Source organism: Argopecten irradians, chromosome 15, assembly GCF_041381155.1.
Source record: "Argopecten irradians isolate NY chromosome 15, Ai_NY, whole genome shotgun sequence".
Taxonomy (NCBI): domain Eukaryota; kingdom Metazoa; phylum Mollusca; class Bivalvia; order Pectinida; family Pectinidae; genus Argopecten; species Argopecten irradians.
The window spans coordinates 32,289,250-32,315,723 of record NC_091148.1 but is presented as its reverse complement, the minus strand read 5'-3'; the positions used below and the strand labels follow the sequence as shown (position 1 = coordinate 32,315,723).

The window sequence follows — 26,474 nt, the reverse complement described above, 5'->3', positions numbered from 1 at the left end:
TTTCAGATACTCGCAATCTTACCTTCTGATTGGTCAGTATTTTTGAAATTTTATAATAAATTAAAGCAAATTATAAGTAATTTGTTATAATTTTTAATATGGAGAAGAATGTGATATAATATGAAGTTTAGAAATTTTATAGATTGAAATGTATTGCAGGTGTATATTTAAATGTTGGTCAAAACTGTATCAACCTTAGGGTTTTTCCGGTCAAATCACGGTTATGTAGTTTAAACTATCCGGAAATCGTGATTTTAATTAACTAGAATCATATCTGATTATCAAATTATTGATGTGTAATGTATTTCGCTTTAAAACCATAATCGTTACGGTGCATAGTATCACTCCCTAAGTACTACAACTAGTTAAGTACTGGGTCACGCCATACCCATTTAATGTGATACTGAACTTTCAATTCTGCGTTTTGAGTTCTACACCACATCACACAGAATCTACGACTTACACCACGAATATCAATATTAGATATTTTTTTTTATACCATTATGAAAACAGTTCTGTAAACGGCGCGAAAAAACCGACTTTATCGTCATGTCACTATAGAGACATAAACATTGCGTATTGATTTTGAAAAAAAAAATCCTTTGATAAACCAATAAAATCATGAAAACCTGTTTTAATTTATACTATGGTCTAAAACATTAATTATAAACATTGATGTAAGTATTTATTAATGTCATCGGGACATGAAAAAAGGTTGTTGAAGCACTTGTGATAATCCGCCACTTGGATTCACACAGTTTGCAAAATAAATTTAATCTTATGTCAATAAAACAGGTTTAAATTATGTAAATGTAAAATTTAAAGCTTACTTTCTACTGCCTTGTCTATGTAAATCCAGAGAATATCCACAGTGCTGATATCTGAAATGGAACAGGACTATCCAGCTTGTCTTACCACGCCAAAGGTAGAATGGAACTGTAGCTGATACCACGCCAAAGGTAGAATGGTACTGTAGCTGATACCAGTAGGTAGCTTTATATCCTACAATGTCTATACCAGCGACAGTATTGTAATCGACACTTCATTCAAATCATATCTTTAAACAGTGTAAAAGAGTCATGCCGGTATCAATATAAATATGTACCAGGGAGCTATTGTAGTAAATTGAGTCAACTACCTATTTCCATGATAATATGCAGACATACATTTTCACAGTGAGGTGTTCGTCAAATAGATCATTAGACACATCTCAAGGTTCGGATATCTGAGAAAAGGGGTGTTGCAAGATGTGTGAAGCTCAGGTAAAGACTGCCTGTTACATATTGAAATGGACTCATTAGCTGGGAGTGGTATTGGTATTGTTGCCGTCTATACAAGCCTATAGTGATCGGCCATAGTAATCACGACTTCATTGTAATCTATATATACAGATATGTCGATGAAGATATATTGGATTTTAAGACTTCTGTCCAACCACAAACAACTTCTCAGTGACGAAGTATGGTTGCCATGGTAAGCTGGTCACTAGACATCAAATTATTCCGAGGTGATAATTGTAATTCCATGTCCGTTTTGTTTTGTTCCTATTCAAACTGCAGGTTATAATTTGATTCCGCTATGATTTCTCAATATTTTAACATTTTGTACCACTAAACATAAATTATAAAAATAAAAAAGATAAAAATTATAAAACTAAACTTACAGGTAGTCTAAAATGTAAATAAAAGGTATTGTCCTCTGATCCAATTACATTTTTCACAAACCTCTCACTTTCAATATTTACATGACAACGTGCTCGGTAACAGTTTCCGATGATACTAAAGTCGGTTGATTACGTAAATGGAGATGGCGTGAACGGAAACTAGTTCCATCGGAAACAAGCCCCACCCACTTCGAAAAGCTCTGGGTCCGGGTGTGTGCTAGCTTCCAGGGTTGTGTTAGTTCGAAAAACTAACACACAGCTGAGCGAGGATTTTGGAAAAAAAGTATGAAGCTAGTCAATTTAACCAAGAAACTTTTATATAGCGCAAATAAAGTAGAGGTATATTAAATATATTTATAGTATTGCTTCGCTGCATGCATCACAACAAACAAGGAGAAGTCTAGTTATTTAATTAAGTCACATTATTATATAGTCACTTTAATCAAGCTCTTATTTGAATATTTTGATTTTCCATACCATGGAATTACTACCTTTAATATCGAACTTCAACTTTCAGTCAAGTGCGGTTCCATAACATTGAGCCCCGTAGCATACATTAACAGCGATCATACGTTTCGTTTTAATATAGTCTTACATGAGTATATCAAGTTATAAGCCCTCCACCAAACTGTTGACTCGGGATGCCTCCCGACCTTAACCAACAGTTCGGCCTTCTAGCTCAGCATACACATGTTAACGTCATGCAGTTCAGTCAACAAATGTTAATTGTCTGTCATTTAGCTTCTTGATAAAAGATGACGAGGCATAAGTCTGCGACACCAAAGCCCGGAAGTTACTACTGTACATGGGGACAGAGGTTGTACATGAATACAAGTTAAACAACCTTCGGAAGGTTTCGTATTCAATATTCTTTATTTATTCCAAATGTGCATGTCCATACATACGATTTGCTACAGCGAAGATATTAAAAGAAACTAAACATGTATAGTTAGTATTTGGAACATAAAATTACCCTGCAAAATGTTATATACTATTTATCAATATATATTTCCAAAGATCTCAAAGTGTACCTTTTCTAATGTCGACGTACTGTAGATTAACACATTCTCTTCATCGTTAGACTGGAAGCAGACTAGTAAATTCTCAGATCATGCGCACAAGTGGAAGCAGTGATTTGAAATGTATTTGTTCTGTTGTACATATAACGGTATAATATAAGAAGAAGGTAAACCAGGGTCAGGTTTCATCATAATTCCATAACCTGAAATCTCCACAGGAAAGCAATACAGAAGTGAAGAGAAAATTCTTAAGGAACTTCCCTTTAATTGTGTCATGCTTTTCTATGGAATTTCATTTTAAGTTAATACAGTCCTTAAAGTTAAAGAAATATTATCTCAGACATTCGGGGAATGCTGGCGTCCCCTGTTTTATTTTGTTTAATGACATCTGGAATGCAATTTTGTTTTTGCTTGTTTGAATATTTGTATTAATGTGTACTTGTAGATAAACTATTATATTTGTATATACTTCTTGCCACTTTTCACCTTAAGGAGATGACCTAGAAAGGCCTTGCATGTTGTCTAATCCTCTTGACTGTAAATAATATGTCAATAAAACTTGTTGAAATTGAAAAAAAATCTGAAATGCAATTAATGTAAATCTAGATCAATCCATTAAAGCCCTGAATGTTGACCTACACAGAATTTATATGGGTCTATATCGTTAATTTATAGGTATGAGTCTGCATATGTTGGTGTGATCAGAGGTCAGCATATAGGAGCTATTAGCTAACTTCATATGTCCCTGATACCTGGACAGGACACATCAACACTTCAGCACCGATCATCAGGGTGAGTAGATTTTTATTGATCGTAATATATGTAATGTAAGATGTTACAATCTTACCAGATAATGCCTTATCCTTTTCTGATATGATTGCTATTTGTTTTTAACTGCATTGATCACCAATCACAGTCTTTTAAACGCCCATAGAAACATCGAAGTTTGATTAAGCCTTACTTATCTACGTTTTACTTTAATATGATTTTAAAGTTAAGCTATTGGTGTCTGTTAATCTGGAGTTTAACTCTAAATGACCTTACCTGTGGGTGGGACGTGAAATATAAACAAACAGAGAAACAGATAGACTCGGTAAGATAACATGATAAACAAGAAAAATACGAACAAGGTAAGTGCATCTGGTATTTATCTATTGCGAATACAGGTAATGTGTACACATACAATACAAAGACAAATTCAAATATGTTTACTGCATTAAGTGTTTTATGTGTGAGATATATATATTCTGTTGGTTTATCTTCTATCCATTGTCCTGTTTATATCGCTGTTGGTGCGGCATTTTCCTCTACCAATCCGTAATGTGAAAATTGCTTATATATTTTAGGTTTGCTCTGATTTTCCTCTATTCCTATTGGCTAATACATGGTCAGATGAGGTTTGATATATCACATACATCGATTCATTTTTCCTTCTGTGGTTTCATTACTCAGAGGTTGAGTTTTTCAGGGTGACGTCCTATCGCCACCGTTATTCTTGTAATTGACATTTGTGAAATGAACTACATACCTAATATACAGCTTAAGGACCTTTGATTTTGTCTATATACTGTTATACCACCTTGGTAGAATATAAAATAATGAAATAATGACCAAGGCCGTATTATATACTACTTTATTATTTTATTTATAATTTTCATTTACGTATTTCCGTGTTTTCCATATTGTTTTTTTTCTTTACTTATTTGTTCATATCATGTTACTCTTGAAGTTAATGGAATAAAGAAATGAATGAATGAATAAATAAAACTCAGACTTTGCTACAAGACGTTTCTTCCTTAACAGGCGTCTTCAGGCGGAATGGTTTAATATATATTTATTCATATCTTAAAACTGAATGTTACAAAAGTAATAAACGGTAAATATCTGTTTTGTATCGCCATTCTATTTATATTCTGCTACAACTTACCACCTATTCCTGACCCTTCACGATATACCGTGTGTGCAGATTACATAGTTATCCCCCTTGTGGATACGCATTTATTGCGATGTCATTAATATGTGAGCTAAGCTCACGTCGTTTTTCTCTTTATGTTTGCAAACATATGGTGGCAGAAAACAGTAGATTTGGACAATCTATGAAAATAAGGCGCATGCCTTAGAAATATAGATATAGTCATTTAACTGTAAAAAATACCTGTACAAAAGTATATATATAATTAAAGGCACACTATACGTAACTATTAGCAAATATTCAAGTTAAACTCGACTCCGATATTGTTCGTATTTGTAGATGTAGTTGAAATTAAGATATATTAAAGAGTATTTATAATGTTTTTTTAATAACTTTGGTACAGCAGTTGTTGAAAGTCGATGCATGTAAACATGCCTTCATTTTAAACTGGTCGCCATAGAAGTTACGATTATTGCCGAACGGAAGTCGGAAAGTTCATGACCCATTTTCGGAAGAGTTCGGACAGACGTTACGTAGTTACGATAGTCACATGACGTTCTCGGCAACGACGTTACAATGTCGGCTAACTTCGGCTTGTTTGACTAAGTGGGACCCACCTAGCGATGTTCAATATTTATTTAATTTTTATCAAAATATTCCTAATCATAATCGCTCATCTTGACTTCGATTTAGTCCCGTCTCTGCATGATTTACAATAGGATTCTTTTTTCAACATTCTTCTAAATCATAAAAAAAAATAAGAAAGATACGGATATTGGGCCTTTAATCAGCACAACTTTTGCAATTACAATTTGATATTTTGATACAGATTTGGCCATATTCTGCGCTTATTCATGCATGTGAATACCATGGTAACAACAAAAAACTACCTGAAAAATTGCAAAATATCATGATTTTTAGCCCAAAATTGCAGAAAATTGTACTCAATTTTTTTCTTAAGACCTACCTTAAATTGAGCACTTCTATCACAATGGCAAAATAAGTTAATTTATTTCATAGGTCGATCGTGTGGATTTTTCAATATTTTTGCCAAAACCCGCGCTATGGATTTTTCTTCAACTAAAGCTAGCATTTCCGGTCAAGACGCACTTCCGGAGGAGCCCAGAATTGTAATCTCTAACCCATTTTTGTTATGTTTATTTTTGAAAAAATTAAAGCTTAAATCAAACCCTCCATATTGGATGTACCAATTTCAGAATATATTTGATTTTTATTTTTTTATGCATGGCTCAAAACAGGGACTCCCCACTTAATAAAAATATAGACCGGGGTCAGGCTGTTCTTCTCTTGTTTGCTACCTATGACATCACAATCGATACCTATTCGCAAGGACAAATAACTCTAGCAAATAAGTATTATTCAACACGAACTTTTTGTAATTTAATCACCATTTTGGAAATGCATACAGTCAAACGCGGTTGTTATCATCGTGTCATCCTAGTGGTGAAATTTACAATATTTATAATGTCGATGTGATTATGGAGAACAAAAAGAATCTTGTTTAAACGAATTTTAATCTGTTACATCACATACAAAATAGCAACCTTGACCTCCTTGAGATAACACATTCGAGACGCCGGAGATGGATAGTTTTATCTAGGAGGAAAAAAAACACCTATCTAGCAATGTCAGGTGCATACACACCTAAAATTTTACGGCGACACGTGGCATTAATGGTCCCTTATACAAGCTGATGACATCAAATTTTAATAAAAATAACCCGATAGATAGTGGTTTATGTTTACAAAGATTCGAATAACATAATAAAATCCAAAAGGATTTTGGATGACACTGTACTCAAGCATTGATTTATACGTGTATACGCATAGAGCCGTGCTAAATATCTTACAATATATTAGCATTAAAACAACAGCGCCTACCTGATACTCCAGGTATCGTATTGTAACTAAAGGCTTTCAATTACGGTTTACCATCTTATCACATTTCGCTTCTGTTTGCTGTTAATAAAATCTGGAGTTTCCACGAGGGCAACAATATAACCGCTTTTGACAAGATATACCATTAAATACATCAACTAACAGATTATAAATGAACAATACACCAGCAGCACTGCTTCGGTGGCATCCATCTTCTTCCATGAAATAAACTCTTTCTTGGAGAAGAATTTGACTAAGTTGCATATGCGCTTTAACAATAAAATTAACGTGCTTATCTTTGTAATAATCTTGTAGTAATAGTTCATATTTCCAAATTCCAGAATATCAGGATGAGGAACTCAGACACCCAGGAGCCTCCAGGTGATGCGCTAGTTCTCAGCAAAGATGATAAAGTCCTGATGGAAGAGGAGGGGGAGGACGATTCTGATTCTAGGAAATGTGGAATCGGCTCCTGCCGACCAGATTTTCTACAACGGTTCGCCAATGTTCAATCTTTTATGGGCGTTTATAGCGTCGTGGGAGTCATGACGTCAATAATGACGTCATATTTGGGATCACAAATTCCCAGCATTGAGAGGCAGTATGGACTGAAGAGTAGCTATAGTGGTATCATTATGAGTTTTAATGATATCGGATATTTTTGTTTCATTCTATTTATCAGTTCTTTGGCGAAATACGTGCATATCCCGCTGATCTTGTTTGGCGCATTCGTTTTATATGGCGTCTCTGGAATCCTCTGCAGCCTCCCTCATTTTATAAGTCTTGCTAGCAACAGCATTCAATTTATGACGTCAAATCCAGTTGTCCCTGACAACGGAAGTATCCCTGTTATGTCGGCTTCGAACAACATCCCGTTGTGTGCTCCTTATATCAACGGAAGTAACTTCACATCCGACGCATGCGTGGCTGGTAAAGCTGATCAGGCTTCCGGAATTGAGCTGGTAAATGATGGAATACGAAACATGTTTCTGGCGTTTTTTGGCATCGGTATGATGCTACAAGGCGTAGGTAAATCCCTGAGGGGCCCTTTTGTCACCGTCTATGTTGACGACAATGGAAAACGAAAAAGGACCGGCTTTTACATGGGTATGACACTGTATTAAATGTGTTCACTTACATTATATAGGGTTCACAGGACAAGGTTATCCCATACGTGGTTTTCTAAATTGCATTATTTATGGAATTATAATTTTTGTTTGCTGCCAAAACCTGTGGTTACATCTGTTCTAAAGTTGGCTTAGATGATAAATGATGGAATAACCTTTAAAAGGAATTTAAAGAATTTGTCAATTTACTATTAAAATAAGCTTGTAATATTGATTTGAAAATAATCGTTAAACAGTGGTTAGCCTGATCCCATTTTGAACAACTGGACCGAAACATACATATATATATGTTAAACACACTTCTTTCCATTACATAATCTAAAATAAACTGATAAATAATTGACTTGTGAATATCAAAACCATTGTATAGAGTGTTAGTCTTTGCTCTCCATGTTCGTTTCTGACCAGTGAAGTGAAAGGGCATATTAATGAGCATGAGGAAATCTGTTTAAAATGGTGAACTTCAAATACAAAGTTGAAAGTTCACTTTTTATTTGCTTGTGTAATAGTTTCTGCCTATTCCAATTTTAATGCGAACAACTATTTTGTGCTGCATTTGTAACCTATAAGAGTACCGTATATTATCCTATTACATCCATTTGGGAAGTATAACCACCTTTGTATGGATGTCTTCAAATAAATCCGGAGTGCTTTTAATGTTGACTGGGTATCTATCGCCATTATTCCTCTTTATGTTGACTGAGTATCTATCTCCATTATTACTGTTTATGTTGACTGGGTATCTATCTCCATTATTCTGCTTATGTTGACTGGGTATCTATCTCCATTATTACTGTTTATGTTGACTGGGTATCTATCTCCATTATTCCTCTTTATGTTGACTGGGTATCTATCGCCATTATTACTGTTTATGTTGACTGGGTATCTATCGCCATTATTCCTCTTTATGTTGACTGGGTATCTATCTCCATTATTCCTCTTTATGTTGACTGGGTATCTATCTCCATTATTACTGTTTATGTTGACTGGGTATCTATCTCCATTATTCCTCTTTATGTTGTGTGGGTATCTATCTCCATTATTACTGCTTATGTTGACTGGGTATCTATCTCCATTATTACTGCTTATTATTGACTGGGTATCTATCTCCATTATTACTGCTTATGTTGACTGGGTATCTATCTCCATTATTACTGTTTATGTTGACTGGGTATCTATCTCCATTATTCCTCTTTATGTTGTGTGGGTATCTATCTCCATTATTCTGCTTATGTTGACTGGGTATCTATCGCCATTATTACTGCTTATGTTGACTGGGTATCTATCTCCATTATTACTGTTTATGTTGACTGGGTATCTATCGCCATTATTACTGCTTATGTTGACTGGGTATCTATCGCCATTATTACTGTTTATGTTGACTGGGTATCTATCGCCATTATTACTGTTTATGTTGACTGGGTATCTATCTCCATTATTCTGCTTATGTTGACTGGGTATCTATCGCCATTATTACTGTTTATGTTGACTGGGTATCTATCTCCATTATTCTGCTTATGTTGACTGGGTATCTATCTCCATTATTCTGCTTATGTTGACTGGGTATCTATCTCCATTATTCCTCTTTATGTTGACTGGGTATCTATCGCCATTATTCCTCTTTATGTTGACTGGGTATCTATCTCCATTATTACTGCTTATTATTGACTGGGTATCTATCTCCATTATTACTGTTTATGTTGACTGGGTATCTATCGCCATTATTCCTCTTTATGTTGACTGGGTATCTATCTCCATTATTCCTCTTTATGTTGACTGGGTATCTATCTCCATTATTACTGTTTATGTTGACTGGGTATCTATCGCCATTATTCCTCTTTATGTTGACTGGGTATCTATCTCCATTATTACTGCTTATGTTGACTGGGTATCTATCTCCATTATTCCTCTTTATGTTGTGTGGGTATCTATCTCCATTATTACTGTTTATGTTGACTGGGTATCTATCTCCATTATTACTGTTTATGTTGACTGGGTATCTATCTCCATTATTCCTCTTTATGTTGACTGGGTATCTATCGCCATTATTACTGTTTATGTTGACTGGGTATCTATCTCCATTATTACTGTTTATGTTGACTGGGTATCTATCGCCATTATTACTGTTTATGTTGACTGGGTATCTATCTATCTCCATTATTCCTCTTTATGTGATGTATGACTTATGTTGACTGGTATCTATCTCCATTATTTTGTTTATGTTGACTGGGTATCTATCGCCATTATTACTGTTTATGTTGACTGGGTATCTATCTCCATTATTCCTCTTTATGTTGACTGGGTATCTATCGCCATTATTACTGTTTATGTTGACTGGGTATCTATCTCCATTATTCCTCTTTATGTTGTGTGGGTATCTATCGCCATTATTCCTCTTTATGTTGACTTGGTATCTATCGCCATTATTCCTCTTTATGTTGACTGGGTATCTATCGCCATTATTACTGTTTATGTTGACTGGGTATCTATCGCCATTATTCCTCTTTATGTTGACTGGGTATCTATCTCCATTATTCCTCTTTATGTTGACTGGGTATCTATCGCCATTATTCCTCTTTATGTTGACTGGGTATCTATCTCCATTATTACTGCTTATGTTGTGTGGGTATCTATCTCCATTATTCTGCTTATGTTGACTGGGTATCTATCTCCATTATTACTGTTTATGTTGAATGGGTATCTATCGCCATTATTCTGCTTATGTTGACTGGGTATCTATCGCCATTATTCCTCTTTATGTAGTGTGGGTATCTATCTCCATTATTACTGCTTATTATTGACTGGGTATCTATCTCCATTATTACTGTTTATGTTGACTGGGTATCTATCTCCATTATTCCTCTTTATGTTGACTGGGTATCTATCGCCATTATTACTGTTTATGTTGACTGGGTATCTATCTCCATTATTACTGTTTATGTTGACTGGGTATCTATCTCCATTATTCCTCTTTATGTTGACTGGGTATCTATCTCCATTATTACTGTTTATGTTGACTGGGTATCTATCGCCATTATTCCTCTTTATGTTGACTGGGTATCTATCTCCATTATTCCTCTTTATGTTGACTGGGTATCTATCTCCATTATTACTGTTTATGTTGACTGGGTATCTATCTCCATTATTACTGCTTATGTTGACTGGGTATCTATCTCCATTATTACTGCTTATTATTGACTGGGTATCTATCGCCATTATTCCTCTTTATGTTGACTGGGTATCTATCTCCATTATTACTGCTTATGTTGACTGGGTATCTATCGCCATTATTACTGCTTATGTTGACTGGGTATCTATCTCCATTATTACTGTTTATGTTGACTGGGTATCTATCTCCATTATTCCTCTTTATGTTGACTGGGTATCTATCGCCATTATTACTGTTTATGTTGACTGGGTATCTATCTCCATTATTCCTCTTTATGTTGTGTGGGTATCTATCTCCATTATTCTGCTTATGTTGACTGGGTATCTATCTCCATTATTACTGTTTATGTTGAATGGGTATCTATCGCCATTATTCTGCTTATGTTGACTGGGTATCTATCTCCATTATTACTGCTTATTATTGACTGGGTATCTATCTCCATTATTCCTCTTTATGTTGACTGGGTATCTATCTCCATTATTCCTCTTTATGTTGACTGGGTATCTATCGCCATTATTACTGTTTATGTTGACTGGGTATCTATCTCCATTATTCCTCTTTATGTTGACTGGGTATCTATCGCCATTATTACTGTTTATGTTGACTGGGTATCTATCTCCATTATTACTGCTTATGTTGACTGGGTATCTATCTCCATTATTACTGTTTATGTTGACTGGGTATCTATCTCCATTATTCCTCTTTATGTTGACTGGGTATCTATCTCCATTATTACTGTTTATGTTGACTGGGTATCTATCTCCATTATTACTGTTTATGTTGACTGGGTATCTATCTCCATTATTACTGTTTATGTTGACTGGGTATCTATCGCCATTATTACTGCTTATGTTGACTGGGTATCTATCTCCATTATTACTGTTTATGTTGACTGGGTATCTATCTCCATTATTACTGTTTATGTTGACTGGGTATCTATCTCCATTATTCCTCTGTATGTTGACTGGGTATCTATCGCCATTATTACTGTTTATGTTGACTGGGTATCTATCGCCATTATTCCTCTTTATGTTGTGTGGGTATCTATCTCCATTATTACTGCTTATTATTGACTGGGTATCTATCTCCATTATTACTGTTTATGTTGACTGGGTATCTATCTCCATTATTCCTCTTTATGTTGACTGGGTATCTATCGCCATTATTACTGTTTATGTTGACTGGGTATCTATCTCCATTATTACTGTTTATGTTGACTGGGTATCTATCTCCATTATTACTGCTTATTATTGACTGGGTATCTATCTCCATTATTACTGTTTATGTTGACTGGGTATCTATCGCCATTATTACTGTTTATGTTGACTGGGTATCTATCTCCATTATTACTGTTTATGTTGACTGGGTATCTATCGCCATTATTCCTCTTTATGTTGACTGGGTATCTATCTCCATTATTCCTCTTTATGTTGACTGGGTATCTATCTCCATTATTACTGTTTATGTTGATTGGGTATCTATCGCCATTATTACTGTTTATGTTGACTGGGTATCTATCGCCATTATTACTGCTTATGTTGACTGGGTATCTATCTCCATTATTACTGTTTATGTTGACTGGGTATCTATCTCCATTATTACTGCTTATGTTGACTGGGTATATATCGCCATTATTACTGCTTATGTTGACTGGGTATCTATCGCCATTATTACTGTTTATGTTGACTGGGTATCTATCTCCATTATTACTCTTTATGTTGACTGGGTATCTATCGCCATTATTCCTCTTTATGTTGACTGGGTATCTATCTCCATTATTACTGCTTATTATTGACTGGGTATCTATCTCCATTATTACTGTTTATGTTGACTGGGTATCTATCGCCATTATTCCTCTTTATGTTGACTGGGTATCTATCTCCATTATTACTGCTTATGTTGACTGGGTATCTATCGCCATTATTCCTCTTTATGTTGACTGGGTATCTATCACCATTATTCCTCTGTATGTTGACTAGGTATCATCGTAGCCCTAGCTATATGTGGTCCAGTATTAGGCTATGTGTTTGGAGGAATGCTTAGCCGTGTCTACGTCACATTAGAAGGTACGTATTCCGTTTTAGTTTTCTATAGTACGAATTTATCTTCCTTGCGGAAGGTATTGATTGTGATGCCACTATTTTGCATGCGCCATTTTTTCTAAAACTTGTTCCCGCCTTTGGTACCTTCCATGCGAAATCTTCACAGCGAGGAGCGCAGCCTGGCGGAGAGTAGGGAACTAAAGGGAGGAAAGCAGTTTAAATTGGTTTTACCGTCCGTCGACAAGACTCTTGTTGACTATGCATGCAAAAATAAGGGAAATTCTGCTTTCAAACCCATGACGTCAGAATCAATAACTACCCACAAAAGAAGACAATTTTCTTTAATTGCAAAGACAAATAAGTATTTCCATATTAACTAGCATGTTCACTTTTATGGATTTATTACCTTATTGTGTTGGTATCTGTTGATTTACAGACGTTGATATGTCCCCACGAGACCCTCGCTGGGTAGGAGCCTGGTGGCTCGGCTTCCTCGTGTTTGGGGCCGCTAGTATTGTATTCTCCTTACCGCTCGTTCTGTTTCCAAAACATCTGAAGAAACAAGCAGCTCCTGTAATAGAAGGGAAAGCCCGAGAGGAAATGAACCGGAAAGAGAAAATCAAAGGTGAAATGTCATTATGATCTGTCGTATCGGTGCTATTAAAAGTTTTATTTTTAAACTTTTTAAAGTTTAACATCTTTCGTCGAGACGTTCAATAAAATTAATATCGATTTATTGCAAATTCATATTTAAAAGCCCCAAAGCGAATATAAGAAAAAAACGAGTGATTGCGTGTGATGATTTAATAATGATGGTGATGATGCTTTCGCTTTATATTTCGTTTATCACGTTTTGTGAATTTCAATTTTTTTTACTTACCTCCGAAATATATCTATTCATGTAATATTATGCAGCATATTATTTTATTCCATCGTTTCCAGCTTCAATATTTACTTAGAACTTACTACAAAGTCTATCCCTTTTAGTTCTGAACACTATATTGGTGTATATTCTGTCAAATTTGACACTGTGCTATGTTAGCATATATGTGCAATACACTCTCTAAGTGTTTTATACCTTTTGAAGTATATGTGTCATATACTAGTATCCATTAATAACTTAAAATTCAACCTATTTAATATTCTGCAATATAATATGTGCTGCTTCATTTTAGTACCATTTTTGTCTTTAAACAATGTGGTGTTATACATGCTTGCCCTACTTACACGCATGCTTTACTGTTTATAATCTATCTTGTTATTTATTTGTATTCTTACTTTGTTTGTCGCCATGGTAGATCTACAGAACTAATGCTGTTTGTTACTCAATATGCGACGTTAGATAAACATATCATGTATGTCGCCCTAATTACGATTTTTGTTCTTTGTAGAGAGTGCACTGTCGTACTGGCGTATCATAAACAACCCTGTTTATATGGCTCAGATGATCAGTTCTACCCTGGATATGGCGGGTAGAGCGGGCTATTACGCGTTCCTGTCCAAGTACATACACACTCAATTCAACATCCCATTATGGCAGGCCAACATTACTTTAGGTACGATATATAGGATCTTACATGAGTGATCATTTTATATGAGATTTTATGAAACGAGTTTAAGAAGTTTTTATATTTCCGAGCCTTGGCGAGCAAAAATTAAAGCTTCGAGACCAGTTTCATAAAATTTCATATAAAATGAACACAAATCTAAGATACTTTTTATCAAATAGCTACAAATACCTACATAACAAAGAATTTCACGTTCAAATGTATTCCAAAAATCTACGGACGCCGCCATTTTGTCCCGACGTCTTCGTAATCCTGACGTCACATCATTTTTACTGACGTCATTTTATTGTTTCTGTCCGACGTCATTATGAATTTCCAGCCAATGAAAATCGTTCCAGGTCACTTTAAACAAGTGACATTCGCAAATATATTACACGGGCGAAATTACTGGATATCAGGCGGATTATGTGATAAAAGGATAGTGATATATCACCAGAGGTATTACTAAATTAAGTAAAACCCTATTCTCTACCGCAGAATTTACCTAATTAATGACTCCGAGAGTGAAATGTCACTATCTTCCTACTTACACGAAAGAGGTTGTTTCTCGTGTCAAGTAATTTATGTTAATTTATTGGCTCTCTAGTGTTCCTCGCTTTGGTTAGGCTTTGCTGGGTTTTACATCAACGGGACTATATTTGCGCATGAGTTGACAGTTGAAAGTATTCAAGATTATTCGGATGCATAATGTATAAAGCTAATAATCAAAACAACATTACTAGAGTCAAGAGTCAGTGATCAAACTTTTATCAATATATCATTGTGACATGACCTTCATTATATGACGCGTGGCATCATAATAGAGACAATGACTTAATGTCATCGATTAAGGATGGTGAGTCGATAATACGATTTTCCAAACATATTTAACCTTTAAATAATTTGAAATAATGTTTATAACATATGATGTAAACCGATCTTAAACGGTTCTGTAGTTGTTATCAGAAACTCTTTTCGTCAATGTTTAAAAAAATATTTAATCTTGATCCGATAAAACTTTAATTACATTTTTGAGTTTTTGGAACATATTCCTGTTGGAAGTGATAACCACCGTCATGTGACGAGCGAAAACCTAGATATAGAGATTATTTGACGTATTTTCCTTTTCCCCGGGGATTTCAATATTACGACTTGACACATTTTCATTGTTTTATGTTTGTCTCCATTTAAACGTCACAAGGCCTATGATCGTTGGATTTGTTATTTCGATTTGATTTTATTTTACCTCTGTGCTGAGATCATGACAGATTTTCTTAAATATGCTAGATTACTTATTATTTGTGTCAGAAATGAGATCAGTTTTGTTGAAAAATAACAATTGATAACAATATTTTCTGTGACGGTATTGTGTTTATCGGCAAAAATAATTGAGATCTTTCCTAGCCAGTCATTTTGCGCTAAGTTATGATAATAAAGGTAATATTGTTTTCTCTATGTTCTTATCATATCAATTTTATCACGGCACAACAGTGGTAAAAAATCAATTTTGCGTTTAAATATCATTGCACTGAAATTAGTTCGTCTGTATGTCACTTGAAGAATCCAAATATAGGTTGGTTCTGTTTTTTTTTTAAGTGAAATGTCACCATGACAACATCATCCTATTTCAGCCTTCGCCAACATTTCCTCGGTCGCCCTAGGCTCATTCTTTGGCGGTTTCATCACCAGAAAGATCAAACTCACACCTTGTAAGACGCTCGGCTTGTTAATAGGTCTATACGCTGGGAATATGATCCTCTTTGCGGGGGGTTTGATACTCGGGTGTGACCAGCCTGAGTTAGTAGGCCCTAACAGGTACGACATTTTACTCCCTTCTGAATACACATCTATTTCAGCGTTCAACTTTGTTTGAATCAAACTTTTAGTATATATAAATGCCAGAGATTTGCTGAAAATCTGCATGATGCGTGATAGATTTAGTTAATCCTTCATATTGAACAATATTTTGACGGTGATCACTTGACGTGTCCGCGTCATCATTATCACGTCATAATGTTCACGTGTTTGATTTCTGAACTTAACTTTGGGTTTGGTTTGTTAATATGATAAGCGTAAATGCAGATATCAGAAAATAAGAAATTGATTATATTCTTTATCAATTTTAAAAAGAACGGCAAACACTGATGGAAATCAGGCGTAACTAAGAATGGAAACAGTGACCTAAGTCTGTCAGGACATACACATTGTCACGGTAAATAAATAATATAGAATATAGAAAAATATATCATCAAAAGTGTAATCACGGGTATAGCTTTTGACAACCTCCAAGCTTTCTTCTTCATCCCTATCTTTGGTCAGTTACAAGATAGAGACTGGAGGGTGGTTTAAGTTTGACTATGCATCATTTAGCCGTACTTTCATTGGAATATTACCTTGTTATTATGTAATATCAATTTTACTTTCATTGGAATATAACCTTGTTATTATGTTATATTAGCTTGTTATTGTGTGATATAAGATGTACTTTTAGTGGAATATAACCTTGTTATTATGTTATATTAGCTTGTTATTGTGTGATATAAGATGTACTTTTAGTGGAATATAACCTTGTTATTATGTTATATTAGCTTGTTATTGTGTGATATAAGATGTACTTTGAGTGGAACATACCTTGATTATGTATATTAGATATTTATTAATATTCATATGTAACATTTTTGAGTGGAATACTACCTTGTTATTATGTATATTAATGTACTTTATTGAACTTAACTTTGTTTGTTGTAATATATATTAGCTTGTATTATGTGAGAAATTAGCTGTTACTTTGAGTGAAATACCTTGTTATTATGTGAATTAGCTTGTTATTATGTTATATTAGTTGTACTTTTAGTGGAATATTACCTTGTTATTATGTATAATATATAGATGTACTTTAGTGGAATATTACTTGTTATTGTGTGATATAAGATGTACTTTTAGTGGAATATACCTTGTTATTGTGTGATATAAGATGTACTTTTAGTGGAATATAACCTTGTTATTATGTTATATTAGAGCTTGTTATTGTGTGATATAAGATTGTACTTTTAGTGGAATATAACCTTGTTATTATGTTATATTAGCTTGTTATTGTGTGATATAAGATGTACTTTTAGTGGAATATTACCTTGTTATTATGTTATATTAGCTTGTTATTGTGTGATATAAGATGTACTTTTAGTGGAATATTACCTTGTTATTATGTTATATTAGCTTGTTATTGTGTGATATAAGATGTACTTTTAGTGGAATATTACCTTGTTATTATGTTATATTAGATGTACTTTTAGTGGAATATTTACCTTGTTAATATGTTACAGTAGGTACGCCTATTCATCAGGTAACCACTCAGCGATATGCTCATCGACTTGCGGTTGTAAAGAAGAAGACTTTTTCCCTATCTGTGGATCAAATGGAATTAACTACCATTCTCCATGTTACGCCGGCTGTGAGTCACCACTTGGGAAGGGTGGGGTAAGTTATCAAGTTCCTGTAATATCGTAACTAGAGAAGGGTGGTTTAATTTATCAAGTTTCTGTAATTTCGTAACTATGGAAGGTTGGGGTAAGTTATCAAGTTTCTGTAATATCGTAACTAGAGAAGGTTGGGTTTACTTATCAAGTTTCTGTAAATTCGTAACTAGGGAAGGTTGGGATAAGATATCAAGTTTTTGTAATATCGTAAACCACATTTTCACCTCATCAGTTTCAACATATTCGCAAACACATCAATTCGATATCAAAGGCTGTCACTGGCAATACTGTATCGATATCATATATAAGATTAACCAATGAATACTTCACGTCTGAACGGGTGTCTTAACCTTAATAATAACGCCGGCGATCATTATTTTAGTGTTATTACAACATGTTGGCCTCGACAAAAGTCCATAATTGATAATTGTATATATAACGCAGCTAAATGTGATGAGTATACGAATATACTCATCTGCATGATGTGAAAATTAACTTAGTCCGAAACCCGTACAAATCTTGGAAATTATAGAAATTAATTGTGTGTCTTGGTAGGCTTATACATGTAGATTATACTTACTGCCATGACCCATATATTAAAAAAATAAGAAACGGGTAAATGGATTTAGTTATGCATCAATGACTGAGAAAGGATGTGCTCAGTTTGTTCAAAAGGGTTATTAACAACAGAAACCATGATTGAAAGTGATTTATTTGAGTTATAAATGAAGACATAAAATTCAAAATCACTTTTAGTACAAAAGTGTAAAGGCTATCTGTTGACATATAGATGTAATAACATAAAAAAAAACTTTTATACAAAGATGGAGCATCTACACCCACTTCGTTTCATATATTTTTATTATTTAGAATTTTGCAAATTGCACGTGCATACCTGACGGAAGAGCTTCCGCTGGACTATGTGAATCTGACTGCGGAATGTTGTATCCTTTCGCCATCGTCAGTTTTGCAGCTGGATTTATTGTCGCTCTTGCTATTTCACCAAGTATCGTGGCAAAAATAAGGCAAGCTATAACTACTATATTATATTTGTGGTTTTTTTTTGACAATGTGTATCCTTAAACAATTTTTGATTATGGATATAAGTACATGCAATGTAATGCATTTCAATCCATATTGGGTAAAGAAACGACTTCAATGTTCAAGTTAAAAGTGACTGGCCTACGGTTACCAAAGCAATAAAATTGATTATTATGATTTTTTTTTATCTCCATGTTTTGCCTCTTTACATAGATTTCAATTCATGATGAATTCAGGTAAGAAATATAATTACATATCGATACGATCATAAACAAAAAAAGATGTTAACAGGAATAAAGTATATTCAGTTCAAACCAACCCACTATTGATGTGTAACATTATATCTAACAGGTGTGTGGAAGATCGGGACAAATCCACGTCAATAGGTATATCTTCATTCTTCTCATCACTACTAGGTATGTAGTTATTTCCCCCAAACACCGGCTGTGTGTAGTGTAGTTATCTCCCAGTACACCGGCTGTGTGCAGTGAAGTTATCTCCCAGTACACCAGGTGTGTGTAGTGAAGTTATCTCCCAGTACACCAGCTGTGTGTAGTGAAGTTATCTCCCTGTACAAAATTTTGGAAACATTTAACAGTCATTTTTTATTGTGGTAAATAATTAGCTGTCTCTTTCCTATAGTTCTGTTATTGTTTCTGTTGTTGTTTTATTATGATTAACCATCGATATTTTTTTTCATAATAAGGTATTTTTGAGCTTGTTCTTTCAATCTTGAGGCACTTAAAAAATCATGTCGTAACAACTATACTTCGTCGTTGTCAATCACAATAGTGAGTGATACTAGTATTATGAAAACAATATTTTAATCTTCCTTTATTCTTATGCCAGTTCAGCTTTACCAAATATATCGTCTCGGTCTCAACACAGGGGGTGTATTCAGAAAGACATTTTATTTTCTTTATATGTACTGTAATGTGATTTTCATAATATGCGCCAAAAATTGACCAACAATTTACAAGTAGATATCTGTCAAATTAACTATATTTCAGTAATGCGCTAATTAATCTTTTTTAATAGTATGTGATGAAATATTTCCCCGTACAAATCACATTGCATGATATCATAAATGAATTTTGTTACTACATATCAAACCGTATTTATAACTATTTTCCAAAAATCGTAATCTATGGCGAGTCAAATTAGATAACTCTGGTGTGAACGTCTGTCTAAAGAGTTATTTCCCTTTATCACATTAGTCCGTTATATTATCTTACTCAAATATGTTATATAAGTGCTAAAGGGTTTTGAATCAACGATGGTTGTGAGCAGGAGTATGTGAAGGCAGAGCCACACAGCGTATAATGTTTTATGTATATAAAATTTTCTAATCTGACTGAAATCCATGTATATGTATTATACATAGATTAATATATGCTGCATGAAATTCTCATTGTATTTAAGAATAATATTGTTGTATATCAATTATTATTATTGTTTGAATACAAAATTTTACAGGAAAAGAAAGATCTGAACGGTAACACGTTAGCTTTAAATATAATAGTTAAAGGAGAAAAAATAACATTAATTACTTTATATGGACCTAACATTGACCAACCTCCTTTTTATGACGAAATATTTGATATGATAGAAGAGTTTGGAAATGACAAATATGTAATATGTGGAGACTTTAACATGATATTTGATCCTAAATTAGATTGTGAAAACTATAAACATAAACAACCCAAATGCAAGAAAGAAAGTTTTGGAATATATAGACACTTTTGGACTAGTAGACACATTTAGAGAAAAGAATCCTGAGACTAAAGGATATACTTGGCGTAGAAAAAATCCACACAAACAGGTCAGATTAGATTATATACTGATATCATATAGTCTTTTACCAAGTTTGACTTCTTCAATAATTGAACCAGGTTACCGTTCAGATCATTCTTTCTCAATAATTAACTTGTCTTTTAATAACTTTAAACGTGGAAAAGGTTTATGGAAATTTAATAATTCTCTTTTATTCGATAATGAATTTTTAAAACTTATTAAATCTACAATAGAAGATATCAAATTTCAATATGCAGTACCCGTTTATAATATTAATAATGTAAAAGATATATCGTCAGATCTTATAGTATTTACAATAAATGACCAACTCTTTTTAGAAACACTAATGATGGAAATTCGGGGTAAAACTATATCCTACTCAAGTCATATAAAAAAAACATCTAATGAAAGGGAAAAAAATTAATTAATGAAATTAAGGCATTAGAAAAAACAGGGCCAAATAATACATCATTAAACAAGTTAGAAGATAAAAAGAAGGAATTAGAAGAAATAAGAAAACAAAAAATAAGTGTCATAATGAGGAAAAACGGTATAAAGCTAGTATATTAATAATCCGAAATAAAAGGCCAAAATAAATAAATTCAAAGTAAAATCAAAATCATTTCTATGGAATATATATTCAGCCACTATAGGGCCTTCTTCAGTCCGAAATAACACTAACACAACGTGTTTGTCTACATGTTTGTTTACATCTATTGTGTGCAGGTACGAAATGTCTCGGCCCGTTTGATGTATACGGCGGGTTATTTCGACCCAACATGCTATGTGCACTAAATCAACCCCAGTGTTTAAACAATGGTTATAACCACAAGATACTTTATCAGATAGACTCGTGTAGCCATAAACATAACACTGACGTATCAAAAGGGGATATTATATGCAATCACATGCACGGTCGAAACGTCAGACATACCAGCTTTTCGAGGTGGCAATCGAAAGAAAAGTTTGACAATCGACTAAGGGTATGTTATTGTTTTGAGACAACTCGTACCTCACACTATTCTGTAGACATAGTGCCTATTACATCAAATCTAATAAAATAAAACACAGATTCCTATTATCATTACGTTTGATAAAAAGGATCAGAGAAAATCCCACTAGGGGCCACGTCCACGTGATCCTTGATAAAGACCAGTCAAATTGCTGCCCCCAAAACTTTCACACCTAAGGTCATCTCGCCCCAAGAGCACAACATAGCTTACCGCATAAAAAATAAGTGGTAGCATAATAAGATCTAGAGCGAAATGGATAAGGGAAGGGGAAAAACCAACTAAATATTTCTGCAACTTAGAGTCTCGCAACTATACTAGTAAAATTATTCCTTACATAACTAAAGATGGAACGGTTATCTCAGATCAAAAAAAAATTCTTTATGAATCTGAAAATTACTATAATAACCTATATAAAGAAAACATCACACTAATTAATGTAATTTAAGTAATGTCAATCTTGAACAACTTCTAAAATCTTATACTGTTCCTAAATTATCAGAGCAAGAATCTTTAAATATTGAAGGACCCCTTACAATTAATGAATTGCCGATAACACTTTTAAATAATATATATAAATTAACATCAGGCGCAATAGCAGAACGATTCAAAAAGGTAATCAGTAAATTAATTAGCAATAATCAAACTGGATTCATCCCTGGAAGATACATTGGCGAAAACACAAGGTTAATATATGATGTTCTGCAATATACAGAAGAAAATAATATACCGGGACTTTTACTTTTAATAGACTTTGAAAAAGCTTTCGACTCTGTATCCTGCAACTTTATTGATAAAACTCTAAAATACTTTAATTTTGGTCCTACAATAATCAAGTCAGCAGTAAATATTGGGGGAAATCTGTCCAACTTTTTCCATATAGAGCGAGGCTGTTGTCAAGGTGACCCCGTCTCTTCATATATTTTTATTTTATGTGCAGAAATTTTATCCATACTACTAAGAAATAATGAAAATATTAAAGGTATACTATTACATGAAGATGAAATTCTATTATCTCAATTTGCTGATGACACATCTGTTATTTTAGATGGCTCAAAAAAAATCTTTAGATCAAACTCTCAAATCACTAAATTTCTATGCTAATATATCTGGTTTAAAAATGAATTTCTCCAAGACCCAGGTAATTTGGATTGGCAGTATGAAGTACAGTAATAATACATTTAATTCTAATCTTAACTTAAAATGGGGAACCACACGCTTTAATCTATTGGGTATTGAATATGATGTAGATCTAAGCAGAATAATCCAACTGAATTTCGACAAAAAACTTGCAAAACTAAAATCACTAATTTCAATTTGAAACAAAAGAATTCTTACACCAATTCGCAAAATAGCTGTAATAAAAACCTTACTAATATCCCAGTTCAACCACTTATTTATATCGCTTCCAAATCCTGATAACTTGTATATTAAACAAATTAATTGTCTGTGCTTTGATTTTTTATGGAATGGTAAACCGGATCAAATTAAAAGTAATTATTAAAAAATATGAGGAAGGGGGGCTTAAAATGATTCATCTAAAATCTTTTATAACTACTCTAAAAGTATAACAACTCTAAAAGTATCATGGATAAGAAGAATTTATTGTAAAGAAGGAAACTGGAATATTATTCTAAGATCTCTATTTGACAAACAAAAATTAGCGAATACTGGAATTGAACACATAAAAAAACAATCTAACAATTGTAAAAAATTATTTTGGAGAGATGTTCTAGAGGCTTGGTGTACGACCTTAAGTTCAAGTAATATTTACAAAACAAATATTTTAGAAAACCCTATTTGGTTTAATAATGAAATCAGAATAAATCATAAAGTTACTTTTAAGAAGTTATGGTATGAAAAGGGTGTTATATTTATCTATAACATTTTGAAAACAGACAAATCCATATATAGTCTAGAAGAATTTCGTGAAACGTATAATATTCAGACCAATTTTCTAGAATATCAGTGTATGAAAAATGCCATTAATCATGTCATCAGAAACAATCAACAAAGTTTTGACTCTGAAAAAAATATAACTCTTCCTAACATACCAATAAACCTCAAATTGATTTTAAGTTGTAAAAAAGGTGTTCAAAATATATATAATGTTTTAATTAAAAATGAAGTTATACCTACTGCTCAAAATAAATGGAATCAAAATTTTGAAATTGATCGGGATGAATGGGGAAATATTTATAAACAACCTTTTAATGATACTACTAGCTCAAAGCTTCAATGGTTACAATTCCGAATAAATCACAGAATACTAACTACAAAAACATTTCTTTTAAGAATTGGTAAATCAAACAACAATCTATGTACATTTCGTAAAACACATCACAGAAACAATCACTCATATATTTTGGGACTGTGAAAATGTATCAAATTTGATTGAACAATTAAGAATTTCTATAATTACTAATGATTTAAGTCTTAGATTCGAAAAACAGGATTTTATCTTCGGCAAACAAGATAGTACAAATACTAATTTCCATATTGAAAATTTGATACTGCTTCTAGTAAAATAATACATTTACAACTGCAAATGTCTAGAAAAAGAACTCAATTTAAACAGTCTAAAAATCATATTAAATTTGAACTAAAAGCTCACAGGATTATAATATCCAACAGTAATTTAAAGCGGAAACCACAAGCACTTGCAGAATTACAAAATTGGTTAAATGTATAAACAGTAATATTTAAAAAAAATTGAAAGATCTGTGACCTAGGTTTACTCCCCCCCCCCCCCTCTTTTTTTTAATCTTTTTTGTCCTGTCTTTGGTGTTGTTTTTTATCAAGAGTTGTCTCCCCTAGTTCAATTTCTCATTACATCTGTAGGAAGGGAAATAACTCTTGATAGCCCTTTTATGTGAATGTGTGCGTGTATTTGTTACGTTAATAAGTTACTTGTAAATATATGAATGTACATACGTTAAAATATTCAATTTGTAATAACTCTATAAATGTGACTTCTATTGTACTCGTCTTTCATGTATCTTCTGTATATGTTGTGATGTGTATATTTTTTGAAAAAAAAATGAATAAAAAATAAATTAAAAACATATTTTTTTTTGATAATTTCAATAACGGCCTTCCCTCCAAATCGAATGTGTTCGCTCTTTACCATATCGGCTCCTGGAGCTTTTTTAAGTTTTAAGTTTCAATTGCCTGATTATTATGTGGTTTTGTCTTTATATTAAGTGATTATGTCTTTATATTGTGTGGTTTTGTCTATATATGATGTGATTTTGTCTTTATATGATTTGTTTTTGTTTTTGTCTTTATATGATGTGGCTGTGTCTTTATATTATGTGCTTTTGTCTTTATATTATGTGCTTATATCTTTATATTATGTGCATGCACCAAAATACGATGTGCTATTGTCTTTATATGATGTGGTTTTGTCTTTAAAAAAAAATCGATATTTTTTTTTGAGCTATCTTAGTACCGGCATATTACGTCTCCCCATATAACACAGGTATCTGCCTTTATGAGTACGTATCGATTTGTATTCATTAGTTTAATTGTGAGAGAAATATACGTTCGTTGTAATTGTGTTTCAAGCAAACTCTAGTATGAAATATTTGGGGTTTTTAAGCTTAAAGATGCTTCACCGACGAAAGAGCATACTCATCAATTAACACAAATGTGTACAGAAAATAGTTCATTTTGCATATGGTGCTTGCACAATCAGTACTTTATTCCATATAGGGCATAGTGCCATGGATTTTTTTCGGGATGAAAAAGTATTTTTAATATTTCCATCTTGAAATAAAGAAAGCTCAAACTTTTTTTTATTATTATTGGTAATGGAGTAAACTTAGTCACTTTTTCTAACTGAAGAAAAATACTTATTCGTCTGCTGCTGTTTTGTTTTTGTTGTGGAATATCTTTAATCAAAGACGTTTATTTATTTTGAACTTTTCAGGGTTCCTACCAAGTCCAATTATTTTTGGAAAAGTGGTCGACTCGACATGTCTGATTTGGCAAAAAAGCTGTGATTCCGAGGGAGCGTGTTTGTTTTACGATAATGTTGACTTTCGACTCAAAATCCATCTAATTCCTCTTGTATACATGTTCGGTGGTATATGTTGTCTCTCGTTTGGATTTTATAAAGTTCGCACATTGAAAACTTGGGCAAGTGAAATGGTGGAGGAATATGAAACTGTCGTCGTGCCGAAAGACGATTTTGATAAAGGATAAATATAAACTCCATTTTAAAACAACGTCAATAGCCAATTTTTTGCTGTAGAGATGGAAGAATTTCAAGCTGTCTTGGTTTTGAACGAAAGTTATTTGGTTAAAAAAAGGATAAACGGAAAAATGGAGCGTCATTAGCCATTTGATGCTGAAGGGTGGACTAATATCAGACTCTTGGTTACAACATGCAGAAAATAACTTTGATAAAAAAGGAAAAAACGGGATTACGTAATATTGTCACACTCGACATGAAACATTAGACTTACCAGTACCTACACGTATTATTATTCCTTGTAATGATTATTCTACAACTACCTGTACCTATTATTATTCCTTGTAATGATTATTCTACAACTACCTGTACCTATTATTATTCCTTGTAATGCATATTCTATGATCAGAATTTGAAATTAAAATTGTCAATAACACACAATTTTAAAACTCATTTTAATTCTAAGCTGGGTATTTTTGCGTGTCACTATTTCTCAAAACGGCCAACGAAACCAAATTTTAAAGTATTACTTTTTGCACGGTTATGCTTTGCAATATCTAATAAACAGCCATTTAAATTTA

General features: G+C 33.2%; 1 protein-coding gene across 1 annotated transcript; it reads left to right on the top strand.

Annotated features, from left to right (window-relative positions):
- Positions 1 to 894: 894 nt before the first annotated feature.
- On the top strand, positions 895 to 26,474 carry LOC138309407 (solute carrier organic anion transporter family member 74D-like). The gene is made up of 11 exons (XM_069250595.1): positions 895 to 985; positions 3,358 to 3,474; positions 6,834 to 7,599; positions 12,768 to 12,854; positions 13,267 to 13,455; positions 14,222 to 14,386; positions 16,009 to 16,192; positions 17,701 to 17,854; positions 18,724 to 18,878; positions 19,246 to 19,310; positions 25,630 to 26,474. Exons 3-11 carry the CDS (start codon positions 6,843 to 6,845, stop codon positions 25,902 to 25,904), a joined length of 2,031 nt encoding a protein of 676 aa, XP_069106696.1. The 5' UTR covers positions 895 to 985; positions 3,358 to 3,474; positions 6,834 to 6,842; the 3' UTR covers positions 25,905 to 26,474.

Excerpts from the sequence above, each read along its gene's own strand:
- LOC138309407 (XM_069250595.1), top strand. The coding sequence starts at position 6,843 with ATGAGGAACTCAGACACCCAGGAGCCTCCAGGTGATGCGCTAGTTCTC. Across the intron at positions 7,600-12,767 it reads AAGGACCGGCTTTTACATGG|GTATCATCGTAGCCCTAGCT; the intron begins GTATGACACTGT and ends TATGTTGACTAG. Across the intron at positions 16,193-17,700 it reads GAGTTAGTAGGCCCTAACAG|TAGGTACGCCTATTCATCAG; the intron begins GTACGACATTTT and ends AATATGTTACAG.